Genomic DNA, 27,028 nt, shown 5'->3' with positions numbered 1-27,028 from the left:
GCATAATATTATCTGTTTTCCGTCAATCTTGCTATCCTTTAACAATTTAGAGCCAGTTGAGACAAATTCCATTCTCTGATCGCAAACACAGACCCAAGTGGAAATGGTGGATGATGGTCAGACACATTACCCAAGCTGGTTCCATTCAAAATTGAATTTCTCCAGGTAACCAACGTTTGACCATACGAAATTGATACTAAAACTTGTATTGTATAACCTTCACATGTTTTCATCCAGAGAACTTCATCTGCCACAACTCACCTCTTTGCACAGATCGCAAGTGGAAATGGTCGGTAATGGTCAGACACCGAAGTTGATTCCATTCAAAATTGAATTTCTCCAGGTAACCAACGTTTGACCATCCGAAATTGATACTAAAATTTGTATTGTATAATCGTCACGTGATTTCACCCAAAGGTTAACAATGGCGTACGTGATCTTGTTGTCCAGTGTATGTCGAAAATGGGCAACAGCAACGTGTTCATTATCACCGCAGGAAAAACGGTAAAACCGATAATCTCCGCGTACCCCGTCAAACTCTCGTTACGGTTGATTAGCAGAGATCTATCGCTAGTCGTCCCACTTTGACCACCGTCCGTGCAGTCTGATTTATCGGTGGCACCGAAGTAGTCAGATCAAAGAGCATATATTCTAGAACGTGCCGGCTAGAAATTAGAGCCGCGATTGCTCTTCGAGCCGTGACAACTGGATGCGGGCAAATATACACGCGCGCGCGTATACAAAGACACGTTTACTCACCTGACACCGTCAGATGGACAGTTCTGATTAATGGGGGATGGGCACTGACTTGACACTCGTAGAGGCCGCCGTCCCGTTCGGTCGCCGAGCGCAAAAGCAATCGCCAATCATTGGGCTTCTCAAAGGCCAACGTGAACCTGGAGTCGCTCGCGTACGTGTCCAAGCCGATAGTGAGCAAATGAAGTTCTTCGCCGCGTCTGCGGACCCAGGACACCTGCAAACAGAACGAATCGATCGTCAGAGGATCATGGACGATGTTGGGCAATGTCGATGTTTGCCTTGACGGTGCGTGTTTTATTCCTAACTGGATTATAATCGAAATTATTGGATAATAGTGTTTGGATTTCAAGTTGGACCTCCTGTGCTTGCCTTGCGCGCTGGATGACTTGATGATTTTAAATGTCTGAGTAATTATGTACTAAGATAATATTATAGAATATTATACTATTATATGATATTATATATTACAAACTATTATAGACTATTATACAGTACTCATGTAATGTTCTATAATGTGATTTTAAAAGGTGACGATTCTATCCCGAAAAAATAAAAAATAAAGAGTTGGTCAGTGGAGATGTAAAGTGTACCTGTCATTTATTATTTTAGTACAATTTCAACTGTCCCTAGTTTGGAATCACTCGTTCTTTAGAGGAGATGTATGAGGACAAACGATAAATGTCAACGCGATGAAAATAATTCTTCGTATATAAAACGTTTGAGAGACATTCCGTTATATTTCTGTCGCGAAACTGTTGAAACGGCCATTGTGGTGTGAAGATCGCGAGTGTAAACAAAAGATAAACGAAAAAAGATGGGATGATATATTGCCATTGCAGTGGGAATGAAAAATATATGGTCTTTCTGCTAGATTGCAACAGAGTTAACTCGTCTTATCCCCCTCTGAGAGTGTTTCTAAATAACAGGACCCTAATCAGGTAACAGGTTATGCATTCATTTTTTTTTTTATTTTTTTTTTGATAGTGTAAGAAAAGTTTTTTTCTATCTGAAAGAGGCATCATCACATCTACGCAATTCGGTTTCGAGAGATCTAAACGAGAGAGCGTGCACAATGCGAGTCGAGCGAGCAGCGTTCGGTACTCCACGTCGAAGAGTTAATTTGACTGGCCGATGAAAACAATGGATGTAATACACGCTTTGTCTATCGAACTATGTATAAATAATGCTCCTAAACTCTTGCCTTTCCTAGTTTCAGTTTCGTGTACATCGTTCAAACTTCGACAATAGGCTGATCACAGAGCATACAAAATTCCAGACGGACGAATATGTAACCAATTAGACTGACAGGTGTGATTTCAGCTTTGTTCTAATATGGGGATTCGCAATGAGTGAATTATGATTTATCGAAGCTGAGATTAGTAATACTCGGCTTCACTATGGTATTCAACGTCGATTAACATAATGATGGAGTATGGAAACCCGAAACGAATATGTAGCATTACACTGGTATGTCGAGGCGAGAGAGATAAGGGAGATAGTATTTCGAAAATTTGGAGCAAATACGTCAAGTAACTCGATCAATTATACAGTCAGTTCCATAAGTATTTGTATCCTCTATATTTATCGAAGAAATTTGTCTAATTTAAATAAATGCTTCAAGTATCCAAATAAATGTTTAAACAACTTTCCTGAATAATAGAAATTAACACTATCAAATTACAAAATTATTTTGGCCATTGAATAATAAATAATTTATTTCAGAGGCTACTTTGAACGACTCAAATGTATGAAGAAAAAAATCCTTAGTGTTTTTAGTTAAGACTCGCAGCTCGGAAAATTGAGCATACGAATGGGAAACGAAAGCGTCCAGCTGGTATCCGATAAAAAGAGGCTAAGAATGATTCCACCTAAAGGGAGTGACACGTATCGACGTTTCCTAGCAGGTTATATCAAATGAAAGAGTATTCTACGTCGAAGAGCTTTCGCCTGTGCTGTGCCGTGTATCAATCTCAGACGCGAAGGTGAGTTATAGCAATGTAAATTTAATGTAAATCGGATGTCCTGCCCGCGTTGCCACGGGTCGCGTCGTAGCGTATTCGGATTCAAATATGATCTTCCTCGTAGACGGAGCGCCTCTCTTGATGCATGCCTCCCGAGATAATCACCTTCCTAGGTTTGCAGGTTCAAAGGGAGCAAGGCACCGTGGACAGGGAATATCTGTCCTTTGCGTACGCGGAAAAATCCTCGAAGAACCCGGGAATTTCGTTGACGAGGTGTCGCAGACTTTATCTAGAACCCGAGCGTGAACGAAGGCCATCTACTCGTCGACACCTTTCACGAGAGAAGGGACAAAGGGTTCATGCTCTGATTGCGAAATTCGACGAGGTAGAGGGACTGAAATGGCCCCAGATGCTCAGAAGATTTTAATTGCGTTGATTGTAACTTGGGGCGGGATAAGAAATTAATGCTTTTCCCAAAGTTTTCTCTAATTTGTAGTGCACACATTTTAAAAAACAATGTACGTTGTTTCATCGCATTTCTCAAGTTTTTGTTTAAGGAGTTAATCGATTTGTGCAATGAACAGCTCATATAAACATTGTCATTGCATTCTCGCAATTAATTCCCAAAGAAGAGATCATTTTAGAGCGATCTAACTACCCAGTTCTCCTCAAAGCATGTCAATCGTTCCAAGCACCAAGGCCCAACAAAATTCCGCCAAAATTGCGATGTCGAAACTCTTACCCGCGTGGAATTTCCTTGCAAACACTCCAAGGATTGTTGTTACTTGATATTCCAAAGCGTTCGAACGTCAACTACTGCGGGGGACTAGTCCTTTCACTGTCGAACAACACTGGGACTCTGAATTTTCTCTCGGCGTCGCGATACAGAACATCGGTTTTCAATTAACAATTTCAGCCGCGTTAGTTGCTGAAACCGGGTCAGGGGAGCGCGCTTAGAAATCGGTATGAGCACAGCCACCGATGCGGGAGTTTCCTAAGACGTAATTATTCACTGCTGAGTCCTTTATAATAATGATAAACGACTGCTAAGGCGCCTGTTCGCTCTACCCTTTGTCCTGGCGACTCTCGCTGCAGCCCTCGCCTCGAAACGGCAGTCTTCCTGCAATCCTGCCGCGCCTAACGATTCTTTAACTCTTCTGTATCAAACTCCGGGACACCGACTCTACAAGCACCGTATTAAATTTTACGGAATTTCCACGAGACATCACCAACGAGACTCGAATCGCGCCAGCTGGGGAGGAATAGATTAATCTTCGAATGAATTATAAATTTTTACCGGGTCCCTTTATTTTTCAGGATCAATTTCAACCTGGGAGTTCTTTTTGTTCGAACTAGCATTAAGTTATAAAATTGTCAAATGAACTTGCAGCATACAAAATTACTTAGAAACTTGATTTAAAAGTATAGTAAATGTTATTATTCTTCGTATTTCATAAATATTCGTACCCTCTATGTCTATTGAAGAAGTATATGAATATAAAGAAGTATATGTATATGAATAAGCTTATACATGTATATGTATATTCATATATGCATCAACATATTTATATAAACATACACTTGGAAACATCAAACTTACCATTTAATTTAAACAAATTTCTTCAGTAGATATAGAAAGTACGAATACTTATGGGAATGACTGTATATAATACGAATGACTTTATTAACGAGTGCATCATTGGTCCTCTATGAAGTGGAGATAGCGACGTAGTTAATTTACAAAATGTATGAAGTGAAATTTATCGATGGTATATGCTAGAAGCTAACACTTAACAGGGATCAAAATGTTTCACGCACGAGCGACGAAGTCACTTGAAAGTTAAAGTGGAGGGGGTTCATAGTGGGTGCTCCAGCTCTTGAATTGTGGCAAACATCAACTTCAACTTTAGCTGCTAAATGGACGTCATGTTGCAGTCGTTCAGCAAAGTTACAGCATTTCAAGCATTCCTCCCTTTCGAGCGAGAAACTTGACTGGTAATTCAAATCTAAATCAATAATTAAGTCACTTTCGTGACAACTTCTTTATCCTAAAAAATTCATTAATTCTTTCGCTCTCGATCCTTGAGACGATTATATACTAAATTTAATAATTCGGTCGAATAATTCGATGCTATCGATTCATCAACGATCCTAAAACTTGGTACTGTGATTTAGCACAATAATTTTACTTGAGGTTAATCTAATTTTCGTGATTGTTAGTTACGAATGTGTAAAAGTCTATCCATACTGAAATCATTTTCAACTTCTCGATAATTTTAACCTTTCCTTCCGCACGCAACACTTTGGTATCGAATTCATCGACTGTCGTCAGCGCCTGCAATCATATTAGCCCCATAACTGTGAGCATTGAAAAGTTTGTTCGGTGCCGGTCGACTATCGCGATCAAGAGCTCGCTGCTCGAAGTAAAACGCGTCCGCGAACGAAGGAAGAAACTGGAAGAAGAGAAAGTTGAGGGAGAAATCGCACGTAGAGCTGCAGCCCCTCGATAACAAGGCGTAATAATGTTTGCCTGTCGTTGCAGTATCCGAGATAAATCGCTGTCCGTCGAATCAGCAGTTTAAAATGCGAAATCGACGGAAGGCTGAACGTACTCCCGTGCTCGACAGACCGGGCAACGATCTGCTAAGGAGGATATAGATTCGATAAAACGCGATACTCCGAGAAAATTGGAGCGAATCGATCGTATCGATCTCTGTCTGGTTATAACCGAGTCTGTCTCTGGGAATGAGCAGCGCTCTCCGAACTCTATTGACCGAGACCGGACGAGAAAAGAGAAGAAATCACCGGTTTAAACGCGTTGCGCACTGTCCATCTAGTGATATTTCTGATATTGAGAAAATTGCGGATATTAAACGGAAACTCTGTACGAATTCATTTAACGAAGCCCAAATTTAGGGATGACCTAAGTATTTGAATCACTTTAATCAAATTTTCCCTATCAATTTAAAAAAAAAAATTACAAATGTTACGGAGTTACATTCATCCGAATTCACATCGGCATCTGCACAAGCTGCAATAGCCACGATAAAAATATTACCCATCCTTTGAATATTGACTTTAAAAGCTATAAAAATATTTAGCTATTACCTTTACTCTCCACAGCGTGAAAATGCGCAAGTTTCTATACAAGAAATATCAATTCGCCGTAAACGTAAAGCCGTGAGCGAAATACAGGACGAGACAACCCGTAAAAGTTGAGGTAAGCTTTTTGCTATAGAGGATAGTATATTCCGCTCGTATCCAGCGTATGTAAAGGTACGCCTGGAAACGACTGGGAATAAGTTCTCGGTCCCGCGCGATGATCGACCCATCGAATGGCGTTCGGAAAACTTTAATTAGCTCTCGGATCTTATTAACGAACTGCAGCGAAACTTCGTCCTTGCACAGGAGAAGTAGCGGCGACCCGACGACAACGACAATTGTCGTGAGAGAGACACGATCATGAATAATGCGGGCACGGGGGAGAGCAGGGGGCGATTAATTGAAAGGAAACCGTCGATGCAGCACCAAGGAGTGCAGAGAGAAATATTATTACTTTTGCTTGCACACTTAACCTCAAGTCACCACCGGTTTGATAATTATTTTTTTTTCAGACGTATTGTCATTCCATTTGTTTATGTCTTTCAGGATTTTTCGAAGAGAAGGTAGATCCAGTTAGAACGAAGTTAAAATTAGACATGTAAACATCGTGTGATATTTTCTAAAAAGATCTATTTATGTAGACACTAATAAAACAATAATATTAATATAGAGTAGACATATTGTCCACAACCCTCGAAAGTTAAAACAAATTCCCATGCGCATATAGATGACCCTACTATAAGGGCACCTGATGGGATCGGAAACATATTTAAGTTTTATTGCATATTAAGCATATTAATCAACAAATATAAATTTTCAAATGAATAACCATGAGACCATCATTCATACCGACCAAAATTTACAATTCCCATACGCGATTCTCTATTTGATTTTCGAGTCACTTCCTCGAGGTCCCGTATATTAAACCCAAGACAATAGCGGAATTTATATACACCGGTGTTATGATCTCCACGGCGTTCGAAACCTTAACGAGACTTCTCCGTTCCCTCAAATAATTAATGCATCACTCGCGGGCGTGTACGGACGAGCAATTACGAAAGCGTAAGCTGAAGACGCATGCGGTCGTGTGGGGCGCAGTGTATATGCATATCGGCGCGTGCAGGTCCCAGACTTGCTGCCATAAGCTGCAACCCAGCATCCACGCGCGCGAATATAATAGCTGAGCGCCGCTATCTCGCGCTTAATAACTTAACCTGTCGCTGCTAAGAGAAACGAGAAATCCGGAAATGAAATCTGGCTTATTCAAAGCGCAATTTATCGAACGACGATCCTTCTGCTCGAGTACTAGCTCCTAACAAAGAGTCATTCTAATCATAATAGAAACTAAAATAGGCGAGACGACAGTGATTATATGGTTGATTGAGATTTATGATGTGTAATATATTTGTAATTAAATATATACTTGGTGAGTTCGAAAAGCTTTGTATAAAACCTCTCAAAGGAGGTTTGACATAATGGGCCATTTGGTATAGTACCAGACAACTCTAGCCTGCGTTGCTAATGATGCGGTGCGATGGGTAGACCGAAGCAAGGAAGTCGAATCAACTCGCGGAGCACAATATCGTTTATTGCCAGACGTATAGAGCCCCGTCAATGATACAGCTATCAGAAAATTACGACGTTTCACAGCCGTGCACAATGTCACAATTAAGCTCGCGTGGGCGGAGGATGTCACACGATAATCACATATTAAGAGGACCAGAAAGTAATGTTTCTGCGAATGTCAATACTTGTTTATCATTTATCAGCTTTATCAGGCATTGAAAATTTACACACTAGATAGCAAAAAGTTCTTGATAACGAAAGCGATTACATAGTTGATTAAAAATAAAAACTTGTTATAAATTTATTTGTTTGAATTTAACGTAAAAGAAACGACATTACTTCCGCTAATATATTCGCAAAGGCTGTGCTCCATCCTACGATACACTCCAAAAACGTGTAAATTAAGAAAGCTCACGTGTATCCGCTTTTGCGTGACAAGGGCACGCAGCTCGAAGCTAAATGCTCAAGTTTATAAGCACGTTTCATGTACGATACGATCTTCCGACCCAGTTGGTGGAAAAGCAGCATTTTGGTGTAAAACAAAGTTTCGCCGAGGTGACTTCTCCCAGCGTGAGAGAAAACTTATAACCTGACTGGCGTTTACGTAGTGCTACGTGTGTTGTCGATCTCAGCGACAGAATAATTTTGCCATAAGCTAAGGCAGCCTGTGTCATGGTGTCTTCAGTAAATTGTTTAACTTTACATCTCCTGCTGGGGTGAATGCTTGCGCTGCACCACCTCATATTCTACTCCATATACCGACAAGCTTCTGTCTACGTCATCGAGTTTTTCGTTCATATCATGATTCTGTTATAAAAAGGATGGGTAGCGATACTTGCAACCTCGAAGCTTACAGTTTAATTGCTCGTAAAGAATTATTTCGAAGGTGCAAAAGGATTTATGTTCGTTGCGATGAAAATACCTGCATCTGTACAAATATTTAAAGATGAGTATTGTTACGCCGGGGGGTTGAAGCACGAGAATTCATTTAAACTAAATATAACGTTTATTAACAAACTATAACTTTTAACAATTTAATGATAATACTACGTAAATCTTGGAGACTTGTAGCGAAACGTCTTCTCTCTTTGAGATCTCGAATCGTTCTCTTCTATTTTAAAAGTTTGCCGCTTACTGGCAACCGGAAGCGCGGGAACTCGTTTCCGCAACTTCACATCGTCGCAACATCACACCGTCGCGACGATGTAACTCGAAACTGTAGTGCGGCATCTTCATACCGTCGCAACAGTATTAAAAATTTCGTACGTGTGTGTGATTCCTGCTCGTACAGTGTAAACTAGCGAACGAACAAATATTGATAGCAATCGGAGTTGCAATTACTCATGTAAATAATAAACAAGGTAAACATTGCCTGGTCAGTTATGTAACAAAAAGTATCGAATGAAATAATTAGCACGGATGAAAAATGTGTCGCATCGTTTCCTCGAGTAAAAATTTGTGTCGTTTAAATTCCAGGACAATCATTTCTAAGCAGAATTTAAAACAAAATTCAATAGTCACTGGAACAGGTTGAAACACAACACAATTTGTCTTAATTGCGAAACTGAGGCAACAGCCAGTCGTTGCGTTGCTCTCGTTCGTTTCGAGTGCAGGATAATTGCACAGAACGTTTATTCAGCTCGAAAGATCGCTTTAGAGCTGTTCTCCCGATTCATCGAAAGAGATGAAATACTTGAGATTGCAGGAGCGGAAGAACGAGACAGTGTACGGTTCCCGTTGGAACGAGGGAACGCGAAAAATCGCTGCACTCGAACCAAGTGCGCCCTAGTGGCTCGTACGACATCAATCGAGCGTAGAAAGAAACCAATGAAATCCACGGAAAATGATAATAAATACTGGACGTTACTGGCCGTTTGCTGATGCTGCGTTTATCGATTCATACTGGAGCTTCGCGATGGAAAGAAATCAGTAATGATTCTCGACCGTGACTGCTTTCAGAATAGAAGAAACAGTCTCGATAAACAATTAGTAAATATTTCCTCTTTCAAAACTTATTTTCCAAATTGAAAAAGTTTAGTAATCGCTTGTCGAGACCTTGGGGAATCGTAAATCTGAACCAAAGTAGGTAATCTTACGCGAAGTAATGCGTTGTAAAATGCATTCATTTAAGATGAAAATTAGCTTTGAAAGTAATTTACCTGTCGGCTGATTCTTTCGATAACTCCGCGAATCAACTTCATAGACACGTTAAAAGGCTTTTAAATGGAGCAGGGGAGATAACCTTTGCATAATGAGCCTATAAAATTCTAATCAAGCCACGGGTCGAGTAATAGTTCAAGTACAGTCCGCCTTGAAATACTTCCACTTCTGCGAACTCTCAAGAAGATTAGGTGGAGCAACGAGAACTTACGATAATCACAATGTCGTACCTTGAAATACACCCCGACGTCGACTTTGAAGTATTTGCGAGCGCAAAAGGGATATAGTTAGCTAGATATAATTAGGGTAATTGCGTCTAGCGAACACTGTTAATACATCTTTAACACTAAACCTACCGACATTTATTTGTGATTGATTAAATGGTTGGTTTTAATGGTTAATGGTTATTTAATTATACTTATATAAGAACTGTACACAAAAGTTAGCAAATTTTTAATGGAAGTGATGCACGGACGATACGACACTTCCGTTGGCGTCAGTCGTTCGAATCCTTCCTCATACGCAGCGCGCCGCTATAGAAGAATTTATTACGAAGAAAGAACGAATCCCTCTCGGAAATCCTTGGGGGCTGGCTATGAAAAGAAGTAAAAACCGGTACGGTCCGCGGATGAAAAAAGGACCAGAGATGGCTCCCGCGTAAAAGTGGCCATGAGCTCAGATTAATCCGCCAACAAACAAAGATTCCGAATCCTCTTTAAGCGAGGCGCGATGACGCGGCCCCTCTTTCAGCTACACCCTCGTCGCCGAGCCGTTTCCTCCAGCGTCTCGGTCATATCTTTTCTTTCGAGAACCCTCGAGTGAACCGCTTTTGCTTTCTGAACCAACGCTTCCGAACCACAGAAACGGAGGAAGGGAGATAGAGGGAATTAGAAGAGGGAGCAGAAAAAGGGGGAGGGAAGAAGCACACCCTCTTCGCCGTTCGTTCGACTGCCGCAGCAATATTTATGCCCTCCGAGAAGCACTCGCATGGCGTTCTTGGCACCAGCGGAATAATCAAAGTGAAATACCGATCCTCTGTAGGGAAAGATTCGAGGGAAATCTCGGCCGAACACAGGAACGTCGTTCTCGCGCGATAATATCGTTCTCGTTGATGTTAACCGTTTGCACTCGGATGTATCTTCCGAGGAGACATCGTAAGTCCAGGCAAAGTTTATTACTGATTGCACGAGATAAACTTGTATCAAATTTGTGAAAGTGTATGACTCCTTGAACGTTTCTATTCAAATATCACGAAGAATCAAATTAAACTATGGTACATGTATTCAAATATATACAGTCAATTCCATAAATATTCATACCGTTTTGACATATACACGATCCTCAATATCTAAAGATTCATATAAGCTGGAGTGTGATTACAGTAAATTACACGTTCCGTAAGTTACATGTAATAAGATATGATTCCTATTTGCACATTCTGTAACGAAATGGCAAAGGGTTAACAGACGCTTTTGTGCGACACAGTCGTGCCGGTTACGCAGTCTCAATTACATCGTTCAACAACGACGAGGACGGCGTAATCGATGTTCATAACCAACCTAAACACGAGATATTGGAACTATACGCCTCAACGAAATTAACCCTCGGCCCTTTGAGCAGCGGAGCTATACAAGTTCTGTTTGGGTTATGGATCAAAGAAACACTGATTTATGACTGAATTTGAGGATGGTGAGCGGTACTTCAGAGTTACGCGAATATGGTAGATGAACCCTTTTACTAAGCGAATAATTTTCAAGTTTGTATTATTTCATTTGATGCAACGAACAGTCCTCCAACTGTACTTCAACTGACCAGATTCTTCACTTATCGAAAGCTTAATTACCTTATTTTTTGAAAAGGAAATATTTACTGGCAGGTTTCAATCGTGAAATTATTAAGAGGAAGCCGAACAAGGCAGTGACTGCGATCTCGTAAATTTAGAGCAGTTAGCGTGACACGGGGCACTCTCACTTGTCTCGTCTCGTATCGTCGCGATTCACTCGGGTGCAATTAGTGCAGTCCCGGCTTACTTGTTAAGCTAATTACACGTGTATAAACTTCCAGCGGCTGTTGGGCGAGAGGACCGTCAAAAGTTGTCCCTCGTCGTTGTAAGTGGAAAAGTACCGAGTTCTCGGAGTCTTGCCCACGCTGATACGCGAGAACCGCGCATACAGGGTATCCACTCGCAGTTTTTAGATGCGCCTGGGATGATCCCAACAACCGAGTCGAGGTACACTTCTATTTTAGGGGGCTAGGTTAATTATTAGGTTATCCTATAAGTTCATGCTGAAGACTGTGTCAATATTTAATAAAAAAAAAAAACTATAGAAATTTTATAGTGACGTTAAAATGTCAGAAATTACTTTGTTTTTATGACTTAAGAGTGTGATTCGCATATTAACTTGAGTAGCAGAAGTATAAGTGGCATGAACTTTTAGAACGACTTAAAAAGAGGATCAATATTAACTTTGTCAAGTGTTGGACGCCCTTGTAACAGCAAGTACTGTTAAGAAGATAGTTTTAATAAGTTAGGATCATAACAATGGACCCCTTAAATCTTTAAGAACCAAGTATAAACATACACAAATCAACATACTCAAATATAGCTAGCTAGGAGTTCAAAGGGTTAACTCTTTCTAGCGTCCCGACCTACCCTTCCAACTTTCAGGGACCCCTAATCCATGCTCCGACGAGCCCCGAACGACGCTCATCGATCGAAACGCGAACAAATCGCCTAACGAGAGATTAGAGAGTTCGCGGCATCGCATTACTACATTATTGATCGCTGCCAGGGAAACGGCTCTTTTGTTGCTGTTAATGAAGTTTCGGCTTTAGTCCCGACCTCTTAAGACAACTGACAGCTTTGCCAAGGCAACTTTCAGAAGCACGGATGGTATATCTCGACGATGCACGTCGGCCGTCCGATGGCTTCAGACGCGATTTTAGACTCTTTGGAAGTTTTCACACAACGGATAATTAGGTGCCTTGGGGGCCACAGGGACAAAAAAGAGCGCGAGCTCCGTTAATGAGATTCCGTGGAAGGGAGAAGTCGGTTGCGGTTAGCGTCTCGTACCGCGATCAAGCGACCACAGATTCTGAAACAAGTACAGTGATATGGAAGGTACCATAAATGAGACGTTCATTGCACGTCTGGATTAACTCCATGAAATAAAAAGTAGAAAAATGCGACGAGATAGTGTATATTGTTTTCTTTAATTCTCTTTTATAATGTAACTTCAAATAAATATTGAAAAAAGTTCTTTCCTTTTCAGGAAAGTTATAAATATAAAAAGTTATGATTGTACCAAGTGCTTTGACACAAGAGATTTTTCAAAAAGTGGATTTAATCGATTTGTTCAGTGAACGGTTGAAATGATGATTTTTCTAGGCTTTTCTATACTTGAATAATTATTTCTGTAGGACTTATTTTGTGTTTCTCACGAGTTTCATCACTCTTGTGCAACGACAAAAACTTTCACGATCCCTTTTGTGTCTCTAGTCCATCTTTGAAACAATAAAATGTGGACCATACGTAGCAACTCGAAGTTTTTACGTTCTATTCGGCAAGGAAGTGGTCTTTTCTTAAGGAAAGTACCATGAGAATGGGCAATAAGATTTATGGTGACGCCGGGGTGCCATTCGCAATGATACTTTACGACGTCGACCAAGATCCCACACGCGATTGGCCGACAAAGAGCCTTCAAAGAATTTCAAAACCTAATTTTTAGCCCTAAGTTTTGTGACAGTTAATTCACTTACGCAATATCAACACGACACGATTATTTCCATAGCTACTGAGATCACGAAGTGCAATCTTTTCCCCAGACTTTATTAACTTTCAAACTAATTGGCCTTTCCGTAACGGTATTACGACTGCCATAGTTCTATTACGTAATTCGTATACTCTGTATAATTACGTTAACCTGATTTTTTCCCCAGCTCTAGCTCGAGAAACTTTAAATTATTAATTGTCCCAAGCGAACGACGAACTTCTGTGTGTAATTTAAAGTTTACGTGAGAACGAATTTGCAGTTTATGCTACGAAGGCGTACCGCCGAATCAAAAGCATCGTTAATAATATTACCGGTATTAATAAATGATATAGCGGAGAGCGCGTTCGTTCCCGAAAACGCAGCAGGGGAAACAAAATATTTGATCTATATAGCCTGAAACTTTAAGTAGTTACTTTCTGTAAATATTTAAAAGAAGCAGTGAAAATAATAATTAAATTGAAATCACATTTCACATTGTACTTTATTTATATAAAAATATTAACGAAGAAGCATTTCCTTTTAGACATCCAAACTAAAAGCCACCTGGACGTCATACAATGTAACGTGTGTGCTTTTTCATAAATTATACTTGGAAGTGCTCTTGGTCACGTGAGCAAGTATGCGTCGCAAACAATAAACATATGTATAGGCGCCGTCGCCACTAAACACACAGAGGTCGCCTACCTCAGGCATATCCAATTAAAATTTTTAGCAATCTACTGCTTCGAAATGAAGCCTCCAGCGCAATTTCACTAAATTTTGAAGTCAGCCTATAGATGCCCATCCGTTCTTGCGCAGGCTGTACAATTTTCTCTGTGAAGCGCGAGCATTGCTTGTGTATGGCGTCTCTTGGGCGCCAGTGGGAATCAATCTTTAGTAAGATTGAATTCTGCGCGCCCCCGCGAGCGATCGAGACGATCTTACGCTATGTTTGAGACAACTTCCAAAGCATCGCGGGCTCCGCACGAGATTGGTGAGTTTCCACGACGATTTATCGGCCGTACCGCGAAATAAGCGTCGCAGAACGTTTGCCGCCATTTCCCGCGGCGACGTTCTTTTTATTGCCTCGAACGATACAGAGCGTCGCTCGTTCCGTTCTCGGATAATACGAAATAGGAACAGCGGAGTCACTCTGTGAAAGTCGCGTGCGAATTTATCGCCGCCTCTTAAGCAGATTTATACCTACGGAAAGATGATATTTTCGCGGACGTGGGATCAGTATCTATCACCTTGGAATTTTGCAGTGAAAGTGTGGACGCTTTTGTATCTTTCTTTGGAAAGTGGCTTCTTTTTTTTTGGTTGCAGTGGTCTCTCGATCAGTTCGATGTTCGAAATGCGTCAAATGGCTCGGATCTGAATGTAAATACATGAATCCGATTCCAAGATGTTTGCAGATCGGCGCGTTGCCAAAGTGGAACACGCGGATTGGTTGTTTCTACTAAAAGGTTCCGTGTCTGGAGTGGATGGAGGTCTAAGTTAGATTAAATAGCATTGCGTTTTGAACTCCCAATCGATAATCAGGGTTTTTGATTAGGGTAAGACTACGTCCTAGTGAGAAGCAATTGCATTCATTTGGTGCATCAATTGAATCATCTATTGGACGAATTTTATTACAAACAGAAGTTATATAAGGTACCTCTAAAGATTTATAAATGATCAACCTAATGCCAAACCATGAATGGTTACGTCTGTTGATTTTATCTCTCACATTGCAATAGATTCCCTCTATGGTTTCTGCGACCTCATCCTATATCTATCCCAAAGCATTATTCAACTGAAACGACATTCGATCCTAAGAGCTACAGCCCATGATATAGAAGAAAGGAGGCTATATCATAGTACTAAAAGCCATTTGCTATAAAAAGGAACTATAGAGACCACGAAGAACCATCACTGGTTTAGGTCACTCGATACAGACTCTGAATCTGCCGCACTACATTCACGACAATAATTTGACCTAAATTCGACAAGCATGTGAAACATGGTCCTAACGTTTTTGAAAGGAAATCCAGTCAGTTCCATAAGTATTCGTACCTTCTGTATTTATTGGAGAAATTTGTCTAATTTAAATGAATGCTTCATGTTTTCAAATAAATTTGTAATTGTAAATATATACATGTGTGAGATATACATGTGATGTTTATTTATGTATATAAAGATGTTGCCATAATCGTTACGGTATAAAACCATAAATCAAGAAGGTTGCGCTTTTGTTATCGGATGATATTAAGAGCGAAAAAACAGCGAAACGAAGATTTAAGTTTGTATAGCGGGAAAAATAGTCTCCGGTGAATGTTTCATTAGTACCTCACGCGAAACGGACATTAAATCTCTTGGAGTCAGAATTTTTCATTCCGTGATGAGCGCAATTTATTACTGCGTTATGTAAGATTTCCACAGGATTCACCTACAGTAGCAAATATTTTTTTTTTTTTCGTATAAACTGAGATATAATAAATACAGTTATAATTGGAGAACAGTGACAATATTATACAGAATAATATACAACAGAAAAATCTGTACGAATATGAATATTTAAAGAATATTCAAAAAGTAATCATCACGCTGAATGTGCCACGTAATTTATGTCGCACACGATATTAGTATCTTCATCCATTGCTTCAGACTGGAATAGAAACTTTTTTACCTCGCGGAGCTTGACAGACACTGAATCGTGAAAGGAATTTCTAAAGGAGAATACCGTACTTTTAATCAAACATATAGATACGAGCTTTAGAACACACCCACGGGTTTCCTCAAAAGAGTGCACTCCATTCAATTTTTATATCCTAAAAACCGCCAGTGATGATGTTTGCTAATCAAAAGCCTCGCAACTTTGACAAAAAGACGCCCAAGCTCGCCGAAATGATAAAACAGGATAACGTGTAACACCACGTATTTTCTATATTAAAGCTAGGGAACATAAAAATGAATTGATGCTCGCGTTCGAGGTAAAGTTTCGGTCTTTAATTATAACTGTATTTATTGTAGCGAAATCACAATTGCTATATACATTCACTTCGTTTCATTCGCTGTTTTATCTGACTGCCGTAAAGAATTTAGCCCATAGAATTTCAGTTACATTAACCTTGACAAAGAACACGGCGGGGGCATTTTGCACGAGTTATACAGATAGGAGCTTTTCTGGCCGAACGGCCACGAAATTAAGAGGAAATATTTAGGCGCCATTCGCGGAATTTTCTTTGTGTAAGTTAGTAACAGGTCAGAGTGGGAGTGTTTGCCGAAAGAGACTGGGTTGAAGGCATTGGATACAAGGAGGAAGTACAACGAGATTCTTCCTGGAAAATAGCGGTAACGGCGCAAAGCTTTTAGTGCGAGGCACGAGGAGGAACCGAGAGAAAGGCAAACGATTTCGAACTGACAACGCGAGAATCGAAAGTAGCGAGATTAATTTCGAATTTACTATCGATTCGGACAAACTTGGATGGTTAGACTAATAAAATTTCTTTGTACGATCTCCTACTAATGAATCATAATTTTGTTTAATTAAATACACTTTCGTTTCTGTTCAATACTGCTTTCTTTTTTATACTTTAGTCCTACATATATTAACATTTAAAATACGCAACTCTCTAAAACACAGTGTTTGTGACAAATTGTTTTTAAAAACCTTAACGACGTAAATTGAACGCGCCGATGACCGAGTTAGCATCGAAATTAGATGCAGTTACCTTACTTCGTACGAATTTCACATATCGCGGGTAATTTCGTTAAATTTTTTCATTAAACCGCGCGAAGCATATTACCCACGTAATAGGTTTTCATAACGCGAGATCGTTTTGGATACGGCCGGACTAAACACGTGGTAAACCGCCCCCGAGTGCTATACCGCCGTAGTATATAAAACAAAAGATACCATCGTGGTGCTAAAATACGACAGCCATAAAAAAGAAATATGATGCACAGAACGACCGCAAAGATTGATCGGAAGAATTCGCGATCGGTTGTCTGGTAGACCAATTGATACTTGCTTACTTAGTCTTAATTGCAATTTTTTTATTCAAAATATTTTTAGGGAATAACTAAATATGTTGAAATGTGTCTTTGAATTTTTTTTAAAAATTGGCACAAACTTCCTGGACAAACAGTAATACACTGTGTTCTACCACCAGTCTGCACGAGGGTTAAAATGCGCAACTCGCAAAACATGTCCCCGAAACAGTTAGGAAGAAAGATATATGAGAATTTACCTTAAGAGTATCCTGCAGATTTTGTACTCTACAGTGCATATATACGGCTGCACCGAGTTGCACGGTAATGTTGCTCTCTGGATCTTCGAAAAAGGGCCTGGGCTCAGGGGTGCCGCCAGTGTCTGTCGCGAAACTCTCCACGTCGTATACCTGAAATTCCCCCGGAAAAGAAATACATCAGAATTTTTTATTTTCCTCACTGCAGACCGTAAATTGACCAATTTCCCACGTTTCAGAACTGGCGTTCACAATTGCGAACACAAAATTAAAAAATTGTCGACACCAAGAAGAAAGACCAGTTTTTGAGGAAAACTGCACTATCAGGATTTTTAAAAATTTTTTTCATACTAATTTTAGTCAAAGTTAACCCTGTATATTAAATACGAGAAAAAAATTAATTCAAGTCCGAAAGCATTAATTTCTCAGTTACTCTCAAGATCACGTTAACGTTAAAAAAAGAATCCTTGCAGTAATCGATCCTGAACAATCATAACGGAACATACAACTGTTACGTATGACACGCCGCGAGTAACGACGTGAAAAGTACGACCGTAGCTTTTTCAGAAGGCAATTTAACTGCTCGTTCCAATAATGCAGCCGACTTACCTCGGTAAAAGGCGAACTAAGCTCATGCCAGAACGACCTCGGCAGGTTTTCCAGTCCAGGAAACGGCTTAGCACCTGAAACAATTTAGAACCAGATTATACGTCCCGACCTAAACTTCATTACGAAGATACAACGCAACTAAACTTGACCGAAAATTCACTACCATCCTCGTTACGACTAATGAATCATACACTTAGTTATACGAATGTGCTTACGAAAGCTTGATTAATCGATCCGCGTTCTAGTAGTCGATCGCGGTAGCTTCCGTGGCTGCAATTCTTCGTAAAAGATAAATGAACATAGTGGGACAACTTGAGCGACATTCCAGCAAATTCAGATCGTGAGATGATTAAATGCTTGGAGGATTCTGTAATCCTATAATATTGCAAGTTATACTAAAGCAAAGTCATTGCCTCAGTCTGAAAATATCCAAATTCTTCATAATAATTCTTCCATAATATTGCAATATATACTGAAGCAAAGAATTGATCATTGTCCGAGTCTGAAAATATCCAAATCCTCTACGTGTACCAGTTGCCAGCCCTCGACGAGGTAAACAACGAAAATTTTGACACGATAAGGGAGCGAAACGCGAACGAAACGGTCCGATGGCGACGATAATAAAAGTTCTGGACGTCACCGCCATAAATCACCGCGTTAAGCCGCGACCGATGCGAAGCGTGGTTTTGTTTTATCCGCCTTTGATCCGAGAAACAAAACGTTACTCTGTCCCTCAGACCAGAAAAAGCCCCGTTCGCAAACACGTCGCGACCATCGTCGTAATAGACGCGGAAAATCGAATTACTATGGAAACAGTCGCGAAGTTGGCGAACGAGTGTATCGCAGTAGAAAAGTTTTTCACTTTTCCGCGGGAGTAGAGGGAAACTCCTTCGGCTGTCGACGGATAGAATGGCTTTATCAGCAGCTAGCACACGCGACTGTACGCCAGTTTCCAAGACGATACACATAAATGTATTCCCCTCGCAAGGTTACACGGCATTCTGGATACGACAACAACGCTGAACTTTTGCGATCGACGGAAATAAGCCCTTCCGCGCGATAAAAGGAACAGCGAGGTAAATATGCCTTCGATCTGGATAATTATAGATCCCTTTTACCGTCCTGGGGATCCATGGATTCTGCGTGACGCTTGTTCTGGTACAAAGGGGAAGAGGAACTGTAAATTTAGCGTGGGCTTTCAAAGCAGTCACCACCTTAGACATTTGCTTTTGTTTAGAAACGATAGTTAAGAATAGAAGTAGTTTGTTGAATAATTTTCCTTTTTTCAATGCTAGTCAAAATTTTCATTTCACTAGTGAGTGCTATAGCTTTTTGACGATGTGTGGCTCAGTCACAGCTCGAGGTAAAAAAAAAGGTCGATTGCTGGAATAAAAACACTGCCTTTTCTCGGATTAGTGGCCAGGAACGAACCTCAACCCAGTCACCGCTTGCTCGAGGATTACCGTGATGAAAAAGAGGCAGCAGGAAATGCGAACAAAGTGCTGGAATGCAAAATAATTCTACAACTTGTTCATATAAGTAGTATTAACCCTTCCAGACCTGGCGTTCACAACTGAGGACATAAAATTTAAAAATTACAGACACTCTCGTTTAGTGAAGAAAGACGTTCTCCTCGAAAACTACACTATTACAATTGTTTTTACTTCTTCCACACTAATTTTGGCCTAAATTAACCCTGAAAATTAAAATACACTAGTACGAGAAAAAAAAATAATTTAAGTCTGAAAGAGTTAAGGCAATCATTCCGAGACTTTGGTACCAAGAGCTTCTCTCGTTTAATTATCGATAAATCGTTTAAACCATCACTATTTTTACGCGCATAATAGTTTCGTTATCCTTTCATTAACGAACTATTGACAAACGTCCGCCAATCCAATCGTCCTTAGCTAGCTCCTCGCATCAATTCAGCATAATGACACCGAGCACGCGTGTGTCCGCGCATATATCGATTGAATTCTTGCATAATCCCTGTGATGATCGCGGGAGTATTCACTACAGGCAAAATTGAAATACGCGCGTGCTGTTCCATTTGCATTCAGCCCCGGAGAAATTCGCCCGACTGTTAATTTACTGTCGTGCTTCAATGCATCCGTCTGCGCACGAGAGGTACCAGAAATTCCGGCCTCATTTCCGTGAAAATAGAAAAAAAAAAGAAACATTAACAAGCACAGCGCGCGGTCATTAATTGTTCAATATTAAAAGGTGAAAATCCGAGGGAAATTTGGAATTCGTAATAGTTATTTGTTGGTTGATTCGTCGAGGTTAATATAAGGAATTGATGAATGGAATAAACAGGCACAGATATGCGCTGTTTAAAAAAAAATTAATCCAAGAACTGTACACCAAGTTAAACAACAACTGATCTATTATTGTCATAGCCTGATCGAGCTGTAGGAGAAGTTGTAACTATATCTCAAAATAGAAACTCGCTACTTACAAAATTTTGCAATTAAAAAATTATTGAAGATTTTGCTTTCCTCTGTTTGATAGCCCACGAGTCGAGGACCGCGTCGGAGCACGTTCCCAGCAGTTCCAGGGAGTGGGGATGGGCCCACGAGGGCGAGATCGCGACAGAATGAAAGACATCACTATATAAGCAATCGTACGTAACAATGCGGATCGGCTTTTACGCCGTTTTTGGCACGGTACGTACAATCGGGTAGGACGAAGTAATAAAGTCAGTAACCCGGCGTGTTCCCCTTTGAGCTGAAACCGGGAAACTGTGCAATCTCATCGGTTATAAAGGCGGCGGCTGAAAGAGACACAGCCAGTCGGCGAGGAAATAAAGTAAGGAAAATAGCATCCGAAAGACCACAAGGCCGCGCAATATCTCTCCATCAAATTCGGGCAACTCAAACGGCGTCTCGCACTCTCGACGAATCGTTCGTCTGGAAGGACTTGGAACGCGGGATCCCCTTTCATTTCGTCGAGAAGAAGATCCCGTGGACAACTTAACGGACGCACCTGAAAATTATTTTTTCAACTAATAGCTCTTAGCCAGCTACAACCAAACTATCTCTTTTTCTCTCAATTCCCCGAGCGTATTCTTGGCTTTTCTTGGGGGGTCTCATCCTCATCCCTCTCTGCTTCGACCGTGCCGATGCTTTGTCCCCTCCAGTCGGTCTCCTTTACTCCCGTTCTAACTATTTCTGGAGAAACGACAGGATAATCCTCGAGAAATTTATCAGCCCTGGCGAGAGAGGACCCCTCGTCCTTTTCCAGCAGGACCAATCTCGCGAAGGTGAATTCTCGTGCTATACGGAGACGCCCCCGAGAAATGGAACGAAGGGACTTGTAATATCTGCTAGGAAGACGGGGCACATAATCTCACAGGAAGGATAAACCCGATTACTGGTCAAGGTTTCGAGATACGTCCGAGAGAACGTCGTCCGAGGAATTACTCCATGGGTTCAAATCAACCCTTGCAATGGAAAGGATATTGCTTGGTGGATACGTGAACGATATTTTTATTTTTCAACCAAGATTTTATTAGTGTTAGCGGTTAGATCATGGCGGTGTGCCATATTTCGGATCATAAAAGAATTTTTTTCCGTCCCTGTGTTTTCGCAGATTACAATATTGTAGGAGGTTCATTCGAATGAAAGTTTGTACTATTCTCGACCGAGTGAAAAATAGATTGTACGGTGAAAACTTGGAGAAGGAATGTATTCTCTCGGACGGCTGACGGAACCATCGTTAATATTTTACACTCGGTCTTTTATGCGAAGAAGGGAGAGCCATATTTTCCCCGCGGACGGCAGATTTTGAAGGAAATTTATTTTAAGACGCGTCGAAGCTGTTAGTTCCATCGCTAGAGGAATAATCTTTGCTCTTTTGTTCTAAAGAAACAAGCTTCTGGAAATCCTGTTTAAATTTCTAAGGAACTTTCTCGCGTGCACTTCCTGACAAAATAATGAATTACCTGCTCTGCAGAGTTTCCTACGTTTGCTTCTCCTGTCGCGGAGAAAGAAGTCAACATTTTCATGCTGCTGAGTTTACAAAGAATTCGTCAAGTACGCATTGCGGGCGCAAATGGTTCGACTTAAAAAGTATAATGGAATGGATCGTCCAAGTTGTTCCTGAATTCTGGGGTTTTAGCGATAAGAGCAGCCTCGATTCGAAAACTGCTTCGTATAGAGCGTGGTTTGTCGCTCAGTACAGCATCGAATTTATGGATCCTGTCCGTGGCCGTGGAATTTATGGGAATCCAATGCCTTAATTGGAAAATTATAGGACAATGTCTGGGAACCAACCGTTTGGCTCACAGCTCGTTATTCAGCGCGTATAAACTGCCCCTCATCGATAGCAGACTTTCCCATTCTCAATATTTTTGATCTTGGTAAGGTAGCATGCCACTCCGGGATCAAGCTAATACAATCATCGTCCATCACGTTCACCGAGAAAATTAAATCACGGTGTCGGAAAATTCTTGTCGTCCCATGACGGAAGCTATTTTATCTCTTCTTCCAATAATCTAACGTAATCATTCTTTTCTTGTAACGAGGATGCAGTAAACTTGGCATAGTATAGACCGAAGTATCTTTTTAATCTAAAATAGAGAAAATTCATGTACTCACCTAGTGAACCGGCGGCACACAGGAAGTGTAGCTGGTGAACCAAAATGGAGGCCACCACGGCCGAAAAACGACACAACATCGTAGCCGATCCTCAACTCATCTCTGTTTTGAAAGTTGGGGCGCGTCTGAAGCGCATCTGGTCTCCTTCGGATCTGAAATTTCGAAATGGCCCCAACTGTAATATTCGTTCGTCCATAGATACATATTCAAAAATACGTACAACCTAAATGCTTATTAATATTCCAGAAATCATCCTAGACAGTTTCCTAAGCAAACCTTCGACGAAAAGAACGTTTAGTAGGCTATTTTGTTAGGTCACGGGTATTCTAATTAATATCTTAAATTGAATCTTATCGCATGGTAATTAAAGATAAAGCGCCGAGACGAGACGGATGCGGTCGTTAATTATACTCGGTTCCCCTACTGTACAATGTCAAACGATCCTACCGAGCCTACGGAAATCCCCCTGGACTTTGAAATAACACCTCCGGTTACCTGGGGTTGACCCAATCGGGTCCATGAGACACAAAGCCTCCCCAGGCAGAGATCAATGCACTACTCGAGCGATCCGTGCGTGTGTCCCAGAAAAAGGATCGCCCCTTTTGCTCCCGGATTAACAGTTTAATACACTCGGAACCCCATCCTATCATGTCCCATTTCTTCGCTAATATGGGCTCCATGTATTCGCAACGGCTCTCTTTACCCGAAAATTAATTTCACTATAGAATATCATGCTCAATCAATTGTATTGAAACGTCTTTCATAAATGTCAGTTTATACAATAATAGTTTATACATTATTCAAATCGTGAATCTCCTAACTATTCATAATGTCAGTTTCTATCAGATTGTTGTATAAAATATGTTTCGTGTCAGTTTATACAATAACAGTTCATACATAATTTAAATCACGAATCTCCCAGCTATTTTTTTTTTTATCAATAATAGAAAAGCGGATTTCAACCATCGCTGGTCCATAAGCCCTTGTATCATGTTCAATATATATATTTAATAATTTATTACATAGCTTGAGGTATACGAGAGTCAAGGTGTTTATCTCCAAACTATCCATAATATCGGTTCACATAAAATTGTCGTTAAATTTGCCTTCTAGTTCCAATGAGATTGTTTTATACTCAATGAGTGCATCCAAGCGTCGACCGCTTCCAATTACGTGTATATGTACCGAAAGGGCACGTTAAATCAGACGGGTGGTCGAAGTTAAACGGAAGATTGTTACCATGAAATTCCGGGTGATTCAATTTGACCGGAAGTTCGACCGAAAACACGGTACGCCATTGGGTTCCCGACGCCACCCTAATGAATCTATCGTCTACTCTCGAACGCCAACCCTCGCCCTTGCAATCGTTTCGTCGGTCGTCACCTTTCACTCCATCAAACGTCCTTCCGCCACTTCGAGGGGTAAGAGAAACCATTCCTTCGAGTCGGATGCCCCAGAAAATACCACATCGAAAAATAGTAGAAGAAAAGGATACTGATTGCAGCGGTATCACGGGATTACACTCACGCGAATAACTTCCTATCATAGAAGAGAAACAAAATCGTGCGGAGATAGGTAACACGCGAACGAAAAACGTAATCTGCTTGCGAGCGAAGAACAGCATTCATTTTCATTACGAGCACGCGACGACGCCTTTTTAATCCCCACGGATTAATCATTCAACGAGATCGCGACGGAAGGAGCTTAACGTTAGCTGTAGCCAGAAGGCCAGAGTACGTCTTGGGTGATGTATACCTTTTGGGATACGCTGGAACTCCACCATCGATCTTACGACTATCGATCGCCGCTCAAAGACAATTTGTTTAAGTGCTTTGAGGGAACACTTACATTAATATACAGAATTTCGATCGTGTTTAATAATTAAGCATCGAAAGAAACTTTCTTTGTTTATTAAGTACCAGAAAAGTTGCAAAATTTATTCCATCCGTCCAGCTTCTCCGCAATTACCTAAAATAGCCCAGCTAAACGGTAGGCGAAAGGTGGAGATGAAAAGTTTTAATTGCATCGACGTTTTCACCGAAAATTTTTGGCGCATTTACCAGACAGCTTACACTCTACATTTCACCGCTAATAGTTCATCGTTCGCGATTATGCGAGTTTGCATATACGTCACAACAGCTGGTAGTGTATAATTTAATCCCTGGCGAGGTTCAACAATTGCTCCCGTGAAAAATCTCATCATGTTATTATATTAATTGCGCTATTACTCGGAAGGGGAAGACGAACAGCATTAACTCGGGGGTGATTCTTGCTCGCACGCAAGTTTCTTTAATTGCGCAGGAACGAGAGAATTTTTTGGTAAAACGCGTGGCTTTCCAGGGAATTTCTGGCGTGGACGTGACGGAGCATGCGAATAGAAGTATTTTGGAAAATTCTTTTAAAGTGGGTCGTGTACTGTACTATTCTGTAATATTTATGTATGCATAAATACATTAACATATAAATACGTAGATATATAAACGCAGAAATATATAAATACACAAATGGTCAATGGCTGAAACACGAATCTTTTAATCAAAGTCATAAAGCGACGAAATAAAACTGGTACATGGTCCGACATAGTCCAACATTGAAACCATTTTCGACCACGATCCATCGACGACAGGGAGTTTCATTCGCGTACACACAAAAATCGCCAGTTTTCCCCAAATGTACTACGCCGACGCAATAGAACCGAACGGTATCAAAGCCACGCTCTCGATTAATAATAATTGCAAATACAGCCGCGATACGTTCCGTACGCTAAACGCGACAATCGGTAGCTGCGTTAATGCGCCGTCAAAGTATAGAGGCCGGGCGAGTCGCGCGATTCAGTTATTCAGCGTTTCGCTAGGAATACCCTAATTCCTCGTGTGCGCAATGGTTTACACGGGGGCCCGTGCTACCAATGCAATTAATAACTTCCAGCTCGAGAGCCCGTGGGCTAATAGCGGTTAGTTTGCATGGTCCACAGAGGTTTATCGAGCAAACATCGGTCGAAACTACAATCGTCGGGCTTCCACCGCCAGAAACCGATCGATCGGTTCGCTGGAAGACGACGCGACGGCTGGAAAACATCGGCCAAACGGAGATTGATAAATTTCCAGATGTCGTCGACGGAACTTCCACCGTTTGTTTCACTCGAGGAAAGTTCGCGACAAACAGGAGGATATTAATTGGCCAGGAGCAGGAGGGGGGGGGGGGCGCAGCACAGTTCGCGCTCGAACGTGAAAATCGCTCCGAACGCAGCGAGGGAAGGATTGGTGATAATTAATTCGAGTGTACCGTTTATCCAGACGAAATTGATTTCGACTTTCGGCGAAATAACGATTCGTTTGCACTGGGACGCGCTGCGACGGGGATGGGTAAGTTTTTGGGTGCCTTTAGTTCTAAATTTGGCAAAATCGCACACGAAAAATCGTACAAAACAAGATCGCACAAAAACCAAGGCTTGGTGGTAATATAATAAACTAATATGAAAGAGTAACATTTGTGATTGGGCACAATCATTGTTATTCTCAATGTAAATGCAATATTAAACATTGACCGGTAGCTGTCGCCCAAAGGTCGTTGCTTTATCGTGACTCGGCATAGGTCACTTTGTGTTTCTGTCAGTTCAAGTGAAGCATTATGCGTTGACCGATGTCTGTCGCCCGTGGATTGACGCATTTATTGTGGTTGTGCATGGTCATGGAGTGGTAAATGTGATATATTAGCCACCTCTGTTTAATCCTTGAGAGATGCGATGACAGGATTAGCAGGGGAACGTACGCAGAGAACAAAGGGAATTTAACACGACGCCCTGCTGACTACATTTATCGAACACTATTGTAACAGAACATCTAAACGATGTCATAAATACAACATATAGTCAATCCCATAAATATTCGTACCCTCTATTTCTATCGAGAAAGTTTGACTAAATTACATAATAGTTTTGATGTTACCAATTGCATTTTTCATTATAAAATATGTCAATACAAATATACAATTGGAAACACCAAACCTAACATTTAATTTAAACAAATTTCTTCAATAGACATAAAGGCATAGACATAAAGACATTACTGACTGTAATTGTTCTGGAAATTCCTACAATACTCTCGACACTGAACAATTCACAATCAAATGGAATTCGAAGTCTCTTTCGATCAAAATGAAGAATGACTCGAGCAATCCATCCCTTCAACGTTGTTCAAGCGTTAATATTACCACCGGCCATCTTGGAATCCTCCCACGGGTCGAGCGCACCATATTTCACGGGAGCAAGGTTGTAATTCTGAAAATAATCA

The 27,028-nt window shown here is 40.9% G+C and overlaps 1 protein-coding gene across 1 annotated transcript in view; it reads right to left on the bottom strand.

The window, feature by feature from the left end:
* The window catches only part of LOC128875188 (peroxidasin-like), a 237,049-nt gene that overhangs the window by 158,323 nt on the left and 51,698 nt on the right, over positions 1 to 27,028 (bottom strand). Inside the window, exons 3-6 of the mRNA XM_054120579.1 lie at positions 22,737 to 22,888; positions 18,139 to 18,212; positions 17,533 to 17,682; positions 760 to 973 (exon numbers count right to left, since the gene is read on the bottom strand). Of these exons, the coding sequence (XP_053976554.1) occupies positions 760 to 973; positions 17,533 to 17,682; positions 18,139 to 18,212; positions 22,737 to 22,815 (517 nt within the window). The 5' untranslated portion in view covers positions 22,816 to 22,888. The remainder of the gene's footprint in view (positions 1 to 759; positions 974 to 17,532; positions 17,683 to 18,138; positions 18,213 to 22,736; positions 22,889 to 27,028) is intronic.

This window comes from Hylaeus volcanicus, chromosome 1 (assembly GCF_026283585.1).
Source record: "Hylaeus volcanicus isolate JK05 chromosome 1, UHH_iyHylVolc1.0_haploid, whole genome shotgun sequence".
NCBI lineage: Eukaryota > Metazoa > Arthropoda > Insecta > Hymenoptera > Colletidae > Hylaeus > Hylaeus volcanicus.
The sequence above is the reverse complement of the archived record's forward strand: the minus strand, read 5'-3'. Positions and strand labels throughout refer to the sequence as shown.